We start from the raw sequence: 10189 nt of genomic DNA on the forward strand, positions 1-10189 counted from the left end.
CAGATTGGAAGGGGTACGAGCATATCCGTATCTCGATCCCCTTCGCCTATCGCCAATCTTTTACTCTTCTTATTCCTATTGAAAAGCATCCAAAATTGCTTTGAACTCTTGTAACCAATTCCAGGAGGGTAAAACATACACTGTACAATGTTTCAGCAAGTTCAGACAGCTGCAGTTACTTTGTAATCCCCAAAGAGGAAAACAAAAGTTGAAAGTTTCCTCTCCCTTTGTGACGTTATAATGGAGTCTAGCCTTTCCTCACTGGGAGGTCCGCTTCCAGAAAGCAAGAGTCTATTCTCTGTCAAATCTATCTCATGCAGGGTCCCAATTCAGTCAAATTCTCCCCCCTTCCCCCTGCAGAAAGAGGGGCTTGGAATATTTCCTTGAAAGTTTTTAGCACGTCTTTTAAAGTTACGGCTTCGGTCAGTGGTAACTGCTTTCACTTTCTCTTCAGTGGAAAGGGATCGACCTCTGTGTTTAAATCCCTTCCAGTCCAGTTTAATGTCCAAATGCAAATCCTTTTTACTCACAGTTTTCCAATCTTAATTTAGTCCGAGAAATTGGTCACTCACAATCACCGGGCTTTGGAGCTTCGCGCAGTGAAGGAAGCGAGTTGATTCCACAGTACCGTCTCCAATCCCGCTCGCTCTCGGAGCTCTTACTAGCGCTTACTGGGGAGCAGGGGAGTTGCTAAGGGTACCCGCCGGAACACCAGGTTCTCAGAATGCTCAATCTGAGGTATTTTTCAGGGTTCCGCGACGCTCTCACGATCACCCCAATCTTGAAATCGCCGGGGCTCTTTCAGGCGAAAGAGCTCCCGTCCGCCATATATCGGGCGGCCAACCGAAGGTTCTCCTCAAATATTTTATGGGGGGGGGGCAAAGACCCCCAGGCCTTTAATAGTTGGCACCTATTCCCTACACCCACAGGTCTGAGGAATGTTACAACATAAAAACACAAAAAACCACATTAAAAGGGCAGTAGATGTCAATCAGCTAAAGGCCTGTTTATAAAGATGCGGATTGGCCAGGCTCCAAAAGCTGTATAATGTTTTTTCCGACCTTTGTATGGATTCTTTTATGAGAAGTGAGACTGTATTTCTGATAGAAGTTCTGTCCACATTCCACACACTGATAGGGTTTCTCCACTGTGTGTATTCTTTGATGGGAAGTGAGATGGGAGCTCTGACTGAAGGTTTTTCCACATTCCACACACTGATATGGTTTCTCCCCTGAGTGAATTCTTTGATGGGAAGTGAGATTGGAGCTCTTACTGAAGCTCTTTCCACATTCAAAGCACTGATATGGTTTCTCCCCTGTATGAATTCTTTGATGGGAGGTGAGAGAGGAGCTATCAGTGAAGCTCTTTCCACATTCCATGCACTGATAGGGTTTCTCACCTGTATGAATTCTTTGATGGAAAGTGAGATGGGAGCTCTGACTGAAGCTTTTTCCACATTCCACACACTGATAGGGTTTCTCCCCTGTATGAATTCTTTGATGGTAAGTGAGATAGGAGCTCTTACTGAAGCTCTTTCCACATTCCACACATTGATAGGGTTTCTCCCCTGTATGAATTCTTTGATGGGAGGTGAGAGAGGAGCTATGAGTGAAGCTCTTTCCACATTCCACACATTGATAGGGTTTCTCCCCTGTATGAATTCTGTGATGGGAGGTGAGAGAGGAGCTATCAGTGAAGCTCTTTCCACATTCCACACATTGATAGGGTTTCTCCCCTGTATGAATTCTTTGATGGGAGGTGAGAGAGGAGCTATCAGTGAAGCTTTTTCCACATTCCACACACTTATAGGGTTTCCCCCCTGTATGAATTCTTTGATGGAAAGTGAGACTGTGGCTGTGAATGAAGCTCTTTCCACATTCCACACACTGATAGGGTTTCTCCCCTGTATGAATTCTTTGATGGGAGGTGAGAGAGGAGCTATCAGTGAAGCTCTTTCCACATTCCACACACTGGTAGGGTTTCTCCCCTGTATGAATTCTTTGATGGGAGGTGAGAGAGGAGCTATCAGTGAAGCTTTTTCCACATTCCACACACTGATAGGGTTTTTCCCCTGTATGAATTCTTTGATGGAAAGTGAGACTGTGGCTGTGAATGAAGCTCTTTCCACATTCCACACACTGATAGGGTTTCTCCCCTGTATGAATCCTTTTATGGGAAGTGAGAGAGGAGCTACATGTGAAGCTCTTTCCACATTCCACACACTGATAGGGTTTCTCCCCTGTATGAATTCTTTGATGGGAGGTGAGATGGGAGCTCTTCCTGAAGCTCTTTCCACATTCCACACACTGATAGGGTTTCTCCCCTGTATGAATTCTTTGATGGTAAATGAGATGGGATTTCTGACTGAAGCTCTTTCCACATTCCAAGCACTGATAGGGTTTCTCCCCTGTGTGAAGTCTCTGATGCCTAGTGAAACTGGAGCTATCAGTGAAGCTCTTTCCACATTCTACACACTGATACGGTTTCTTTCCTGTATGAATTCTTTGATGGGAAATGAGATGGGAGCTCTGACTGAAGCGCTTTCCACATTCCATGCACTGATAGACTTTCTTTCCAATGACATTTTGTTGATGGGAAGTGGAATGGGAGCTCTGACTGCAGCTTTCTCCACACTCTAAATTTTTGTGTGGCTTCTCCTCTCTGGGGATTTTGTCGTGGTCACCTTTGTTCTCGATTTCCGTTTCATCACAATCTGCATTGGAGACAAAAAGGGATTAGAGCCTCAGGAACAAATGGAGAAGTACTGAAGGGAGTTGGGTGTGTGTTCATTACATGTGTTGTTTGTCATTAACCAACATATTTATTATGAGATTCTGATGTGTTGTTGAATGTTGCTTTGTTTGATATACAGTAGTGGTCAAAATTGCAGAAGCCTTTTGGGGGGAAAATGTATTTCAGAGGTTTGATGGCTCAAAAGTCAACTTCTTTTGGAGTAATATTATAAAATTATATATCAACGGAAATGTAATTTAATCAAGAATGCAGTTCAACAAAGTTTGTTTAATTATCCGGATTCTATCAAACATTGTAGCCAAATAACCAGAAAAATGAAGCACAATTTGCTTAAGTTGTAAAACATAATAAAATTATAGAAATAGCACAAAACGTTGACTGATCACCCAGAAAGCGATGTAATATTGTACTATTAAGTGAACAAGGCTACAGTTATGAAGAAATTAGAAGAGAGATTGGGGAAAACATAAGCAAAGCTGGCATTTCTATATTTTGGAAGAGGTATAAGGAGACTCAGTCACTACAAAATCAGACTTGTCAAGGCAGGGAAAGGTGCACAAAGGCAAGTGACGATGGACGAGTGGAGAGACTGTGCCTATATGACAGAAGAAAATCATCTGGGTGTATACAAGATGACATCGAGCCATGTAATGTGAAGTTGAGTGCAAGGATTGGTCTAAATGTTAGAGTTCTAAGGAAAAAGCCATTGTTATCTCTCAAACAAAGGTTGAAAAGATGATACCCATGTTAACTGTACAGTGGAACAATGGGACAGTGTTATTTGGAGGGATGAGACCCATATCTCCTTTCTTGGTAGTGATGGCATGAAATACGCGAGGAGAAGAATCAGAGAAGATTTACATCCTACTTGCATTACACTGACCGTGAAACACCCAGACCACTGTGATGATCTGGGATTGTATGGCAGCAAAAGGTGTGGGCAGAATTTGCGTCATTAATGGGAATGTAAATGCCCCCAAAATACATAAAACGAAATACTTTAGTCCAAACTGAAGTGTTCCGCAGGTGATCTTTTCCCAGATACCGGAGCATTTATATATTTTCAACAGGATTCAGCTCTATGTCATGTTGCTGCTGTGTGCAAAAGGTGCTTTCAAAATAATGATATTTCACTGCCGGAATGTCCGGGGAATAGCCCACGCTTTAACCCAATCGGAAATCTATGGGGCCGACTAAAGAAACTTGTTAATCAGAGGCAACCCAGCAATAAAGCCGAACTAAAAACTTCATGGGAACTTCATGGGAACTGCAGAACTAAAAACTTCATGGGAAGGGGTTGTAACGCCGTAATTAAAGCTAAAGGTTACCAATGGTTACCAAAGGTTTCACGTTTTCACTTTATGACCGCTGTTCCAATAAATACTCCTTCAAAAAAGTCATTGCATTACTTTCTTCATTAAATTATCTTTCCGTTGCTATATAATTTTATGGTATTACTCCACACAAAAGTGGTGTTATGAGCCATCAAACCTCAGAAATACACTTTTCACAAAAGGTTTCCAAAATTTTGGCCACTAGTAGAAGTTGTTCATTTTAAAGTTAATGTTCTTTTTATATGGAATCAGATTAGTGCTATTTATGTTTCATGATTATATATGTGTTGGAAGCCACCCAGAGTAGCTGGGGCAACCCAGCCAGATGGGCAGGGTATAAACAAAAATTATTATTATTACTACAGTGGTACCTTGATTTAAGAATAGTCCTGTTCCGGAAAGTTTGTAAACCGAGGTACAACTGTATCATCACCACCACCACCACCACCACTGCTACTTCTACCTGAAATTGAATAAGTCTAGCTCTTCTCTGGGATGGATTTTGTTTGGCCCAGTCATGGCATCCCCTCCATCTCCAATGTCAGTCCTTGATATGGCTTGGTCTTTCCCACAAACGTGAGACGACTCTGGCTGTTAATAATTTCAGAGTTATTGCTAAAACAACAAACTTGGACGGAGCTCCTCTACTCATCGTCCTCCCCACAAGATGGAGTTGCCCAGACTGAGCTCCTCCCCCTTCCCCAGCAAGGAAGCCCCCACCTTCTCTTCCAGTATCTTTAAATTTGGCAGAGAATGCTTCCTGCATTCCAGCGTCTGACTCACTCCTGTAGCTCTCACACAGCTGCCTGTCACTCTGTCTCCCTTTTTCTTCTCCCCTTTGTTCAGAGCTCAGATGACAGTTCCTCTCCCCCTCCTCTCTGCCTTCCGCTGCTAACTCTCCTTTCCCTAGGCCTGCTTCTTCTCTGGCTGGCAGCACCTGAGCTTCGCTGCCAGTCCTCTCTTTGGTCAACCCAAGACTGACAGGAGCAATAACAAAAACCTGAAGCTACTCAGCTTTCCTAACAATTCTGAAGCTGACATTTAAGTGTTAGTTTCTGTTTCCCTCACTGAGCAGCAGCTGCAAGTCATGGGACTATGTTTCCATTCCACAGTCAAGTTACTGTTGGGTTCCCACGGGAAAGGGAAACTGGATGTGACGTTCACTGGTTTCCTGTTTCTTTGTTCTGTCGTTTCGTTGAGAGTTGCTCTCTGCTTCTCACAGAGACAAGATGTATATTTGTATGCTCTCAGCATAGTTTAGGAATAAAGCTTTTCACAATGTAGCACCATACCTGCTTCATCCTTTCGTTTGCGGACTCTGGGATTTTACTCTGCTGGGCTCAAGGCAAGATGAGCCGTATCAGCTCAAGGGCCAGAGCTGAACAATAAAAACTAACATTAAGATGGCCTCTGAAGTTCAGACCAGCCCAATCTGTTGGGATGCGTCCAAGGGAAACGGGGGCATTTGGCAGGCCCCCAGCTGGCTCCAGCCCACCGGCCGGTAACCGGGCAAACTCCGGTCCTCGGAACAGCATCAAACAGCGACCCGCAGCTTCAGAACTCTTCAGAAGCTGGAGCACCCTCTAATCAGCAGAGTAATTAACTCTTCACGACATAAGGGTGGACCCAGGCATATGTAAAGCATATTTACAAGCTGTTTATTCAGCATAGGTCAAGACAAAGAAAAAGATGTCTGCTCTCCTTCATGTCTAAGAGCAGGAAGCATGAGGCAAAAGCTATACACAAACGGAAGTTCCCAGCAAGCTGTGCTGGAATGTAAACAGACATGTGACATACAATAGCTCCACACATCTGTTTAGGTGGAACGGAACATCAATATCCTAACACAATCATGGTAGAAAAAGGAATAATTTGAGGAAGATTGTTCAAAGAAAAAACTGTAATTTACTGTTTATTGTGGGGGTGTTAAGTTCCCAGGTGATATAGGGGCCACGGTTGAGCTCCGTGAAAATATATGTTGTTGGTCCCATAGAGGTATGTTTTGAATTTCCAGGCAGCTATAACGTTCCCACAGGGAGCCTTACCAAGAGAGGCCACGATCCCACGATTCTCCTCCATGACGTCCTTATGCAGAGCTCTCTGGTCAGGATCCAGCAGCGCCCACTCCTCGTCCGTGAAATGAACAGCGACATCTTCAAAGCACACTGGACCCTAAAAGAAAAAGGGAAATATCTTCCTCTGAGACAGCAGAAATAGGATCTGCTACACAATGCTCTGTTGTTTCCTTCCTGTACATTGCAGTGTTGTTTTAATACGATTCCTTTGCTGCACATTTTAATTATGGATGCTTATTTTAATCTGCAGTTTAATTATGGGTATTGGTTTCTGCACAAATATGTTGCACTCCACCTTGTGTTTTTCAAGTCATTCTGCCTATGCAAGCATTCCAGTTTCCCCAATGGAAGGATCCACTTTCTCATCTCCTTGTGAGCCGTTCTGGGAAGGTTCCCTCCCAATGCCCTAGAGTCAAATCCAAGGGGGGCATGGGGGCATGGAGAGGGGGAGGAATTGGAGCAAGCCCCATTTTGCAGTAGATGGGGCTGGTTAGGTGAATCCAGGCCACTATTTGTTCTCATTTGTCCACTGCTAAGAAACCAATTTTTGCATTCAGTGATCAATCTAGAAAGAAAATAAGCCTCTTTTGGATGGCCATCTGTCTTGGATGATCTAGCAGAGTTTCCTGCAATGCAGGGGGTCTCCTGGGTCTGAGAGACAAGCAGGGAGGGCGGCTTCTGGCAAAAGGAGAGGGAGCCACCGGTGGCTCCTCCTTCTCCTGACTCACCTCTGCCTCTCGACCTTCCTCTCCCACTCGCCTCCTTCCTCTTCTGCCTCTGATTCTGCACTGCATTCTGCCACAGAGTCTCCCAGCTCACTAAGCCCTGTAACCCCTTCAGCTTCTGACACCTCCTCTTCCCAGGCTTCCCCCTCTTCCCCCTCTGACCGCCCACCCTTCTTCTACCTCCACTTCTTGGGCTCTCAGCCATCTTCCCTTCCTGGTTCCCCAGCTGCTTCCTCCCACCATTCCTCTGTGCCCAACCAGTCCATGACATTGCTCCATCCCTCGGCCTCTGTCTCCACAAGGCAGCTTCCCCTGACCTGATATGGTTCCACAGCCGCTGCTTCCCTTCTGCCCCCATGAAAAGATGGATCAGGAGGTCTTGCTGGCATCCTTCCGCCACCTGCAAGAGAAAAAATGTAAAAAGGACACCAGGAGTGCCTGCTTCTCTCACAGGTGAAACAGGGCATCTCTAACTACAGATGGGCCTTTGAGAAAGCCTTACCTGCTGAAAGCATTTGGAGGTTTGTGGTCATTTTATGTTTGTTGTGCAAAAATACATCTCCCCTCCTCTGGACCCTTGTTCCCAACTGTCTCTCCCCAAAACAAGGTGAAAAGAACCCTCAGAAAAGAAACCCTCTGTTGGAAAACCAACAGAACGAGACCAAACGGAGAAAACCCACCTTCCTCCTTACCCAGTGGCCTCTCTCTGGTGTCCAACGGAGGTCTCTCTGCCTCACAGGAATCCAGGTCCATTTCTGCAAAGAGATCCTTTCCCTGAGAAAGAAACAAGGATTCAAAACAGAGAATGGGGAGAAATACTAGAAAGAGAATAACAAAGACTTGAAGGGTACGAGATCTCATTCCATGGATGCCTTCCCAGAAAATAGATGGGCCATCAGCAGACTATTATGGGATGTTCTCTGTCCTGTTTGGAGCCCCTTGGGAGTATCCAGAGGAAAGTCTCTCTCACCTGCTTTCTCCCCCTTTTGTTTTTAAATAATAATATTTATTAGTTTTCCAACAAATTGAAAACAACACTACAAAAAACCAAAAAAGAAAAAACATACAACAATACAATACAATACAAAACAATACAAAAAAACACTGCAAAACACTAACGTACAACTAACAAAACAAAACAAAAACCATTTAAAACACAGTCCAATTTCAATATCTTATCTTTCTTTCACTAATTTCCACGACCTCCTCACACCTCCCTTTTTGTATTCCACTTCTATTAATTGTTTCAGCAATTCCTTTCCATCTTCCTCTGTTTTCTATCCTATAATTGTCTTAACACATTCTAACCTTATTTTTCCCTTTACTGCTCTATTAATCTATTTATACTTAAAACCTTATAACATTTCTACTAAAGCCATGTAACTTCATTCCAACATTTTTCTAACATTCATTAATTTTACAGTATTTCTGTAAATAGTCTTTAAACTTTTTCCAGTCTTCTTCCACCGACTCGTCTCCCTGGTCTCGGATTCTGCCAGTCATTTCCGCCAATTCCATATAGTCCATCAACTTCATCTGCCATTCTTCCCGGATGGGTAAATCTTGTGTCTTCCGATATTTCGCGTTGAGTATTCTTGCTGCTGTTGTTGTATACATAAAAAAAGTTCTATCCTTCTTTAACACCAATTGGCCGACCATGCCCAGGAGAAAGGCCTCTGGTTTCTTAGGGAAGGTATATTTAAATACCTTTTTCATTTCATTATAAATCATCTCCCAGAATGCCTTAATCCTTGGGCACGTCCACCAAAGGTGAAAGAATGTACCTTCAGTCTCATTACATTTCCAACATTTATTATCGGGCAAATGGTAGATTTTTTCAAGCTTAACTGGTGTCATGTACCACCTATAATTCATTTTCATTAAATTTTCTCTTAGGGCATTACATGCCGTAAATTTCATACCTGTGGTCCATAACCGTTCCCAGTCAGCCATTATTATGTTATGTCCTACATCTTGTGCTCATTTAATCATAGCTGATTTCACCGTTTCATCCTGAGTGTTCCATTTCAACAGCAAGTTATACATTCTTAACAAGTTCTTGGTTTTCGGATCTAACAATTCTGTTTCCAATTCTGATTTTTCCACCTGGAAACCAATTTTTTTGTCCAATTTGTATGCCTCCATTATTTGATAATAATGGAGCCAATCTCGCACTTTATCTCACCTGCTTTCTCTCCTCTGCCTGACTCAGGAGGAAACCTTCGGCCAGGGCCACCGCCTGGGAACTGGTCTCCACTCCACAGTCCCTCACCCAGCTCTCCATCTCCGGGGGAAGGACAGCCAGGAACTGCTCCAAGATCACCAGGTCCAGCATCTCAGCTTTCGTGTGCCTTTCCGGCTTCAGCCACTGGTGGCAAAAGTGGTAGAGTCGGCTGCAAACCTCTCGGGGTCCTTTGGCCTCCTGGCAGCAGAACTGCCTCAACTGCTGGCTCTGCACCTCTGAGCGGAGGGTGTCCTCCTCATCCAGGATCTTCTGCACAGAGCTTTCCCAGAATCCCCCACTGCTCCCAGTTTGGCTGGCATGGCCTCTTCCTGTTCCAGGGCCAGCTGAGTCTTGCTCATCCATCTGTGCTCTCAGGAAGCCTCTGAGAGATCAAAAGGAACCCTTTGGTCTTCTGCCGAGTTCTGTCTGTTGAGGTGAAAAGCTCTAGCAAATCCTACAAAGCAAATACATTGTTCTGTTACAGAATTTGTAGGACGGGGGGGGGGGGGAATGGTTCCCTGAGCAAGCATGGATGAGTCTTGCTGGAAACCAGGTTTGGACTGCACCAGATCCCAGTCCATGAGCTATCTTTCTGAAAAGAAAGAGGAGGAGAATGTGGAGGCAACTGAAGGGATTTCTGTCAGATTAATCAACCTGGTTTCTGCTGCCTTCCAGTCAATGCATGAAGTCAGAACCGAATGACAAGGGAGTCATTTGTATCTTGTGATAAATGGATGCTTTTCTCTAGTGGGGTCCTCACCTGGGGGTCCTCATGAGTTGCTCCCCCCACCCCCACTCCCCTGCTTCTGTCTCTTTTTCTTGCACTTGGACTCTCTGCCGCTCTCCAGACAGACTCCTGGGGTGGGGTCCCTTTTTCTTTGCTCTGAGGGCCAGGTATGGGCAGGGCCAAAGACATCTCCTTTTAATTTAGGCGTGTAATTTATTAGTAGTAGTAGTAGTAGTAGTATTAATCTGTTAGATAGCTTAACACACACACACACACAGCCATTGATGCGAAGGTCCCTAGAGGCTCGGTGAGTAGCAGCGCCCATTTCCGGCTGCTTTTCCAGCAACAAT

At 44.4% G+C, this 10189-nt stretch overlaps 1 protein-coding gene across 1 annotated transcript; it reads right to left on the reverse strand.

Annotated features, from left to right (window-relative positions):
* Nucleotides 1–819: 819 nt before the first annotated feature.
* Nucleotides 820–9612, reverse strand: LOC310705095 (uncharacterized protein). Its single transcript, XM_083499515.1, has 5 exons — nucleotides 9074–9612; nucleotides 7581–7662; nucleotides 7206–7288; nucleotides 6134–6260; nucleotides 820–2713 (listed from the first exon to the last, which is right to left on the reverse strand). Exons 1-5 carry the CDS (start codon nucleotides 9473–9475, stop codon nucleotides 1008–1010), a joined length of 2400 nt encoding a protein of 799 aa, XP_083355641.1. The 5' UTR covers nucleotides 9476–9612; the 3' UTR covers nucleotides 820–1007.
* Between the last annotated feature and the right edge of the window lie 577 nt (nucleotides 9613–10189).

This window comes from Podarcis liolepis, assembly GCF_965112155.1.
Source record: "Podarcis liolepis genome assembly, chromosome: 4".
NCBI classification, from domain to species: domain Eukaryota; kingdom Metazoa; phylum Chordata; class Lepidosauria; order Squamata; family Lacertidae; genus Podarcis; species Podarcis liolepis.

Excerpts from the sequence above, each read along its gene's own strand:
- LOC310705095 (XM_083499515.1), bottom strand. The coding sequence starts at position 9,475 with ATGGATGAGCAAGACTCAGCTGGCCCTGGAACAGGAAGAGGCCATGCC. Across the intron at positions 7,663-9,073 it reads AGGCAGAGGAGAGAAAGCAG|GGAAAGGATCTCTTTGCAGA; the intron begins GTGAGATAAAGT and ends TTTCTTTCTCAG. Across the intron at positions 6,261-7,205 it reads CGGCTGTGGAACCATATCAG|GGTCCAGTGTGCTTTGAAGA; the intron begins GTCAGGGGAAGC and ends TTTTTCTTTTAG.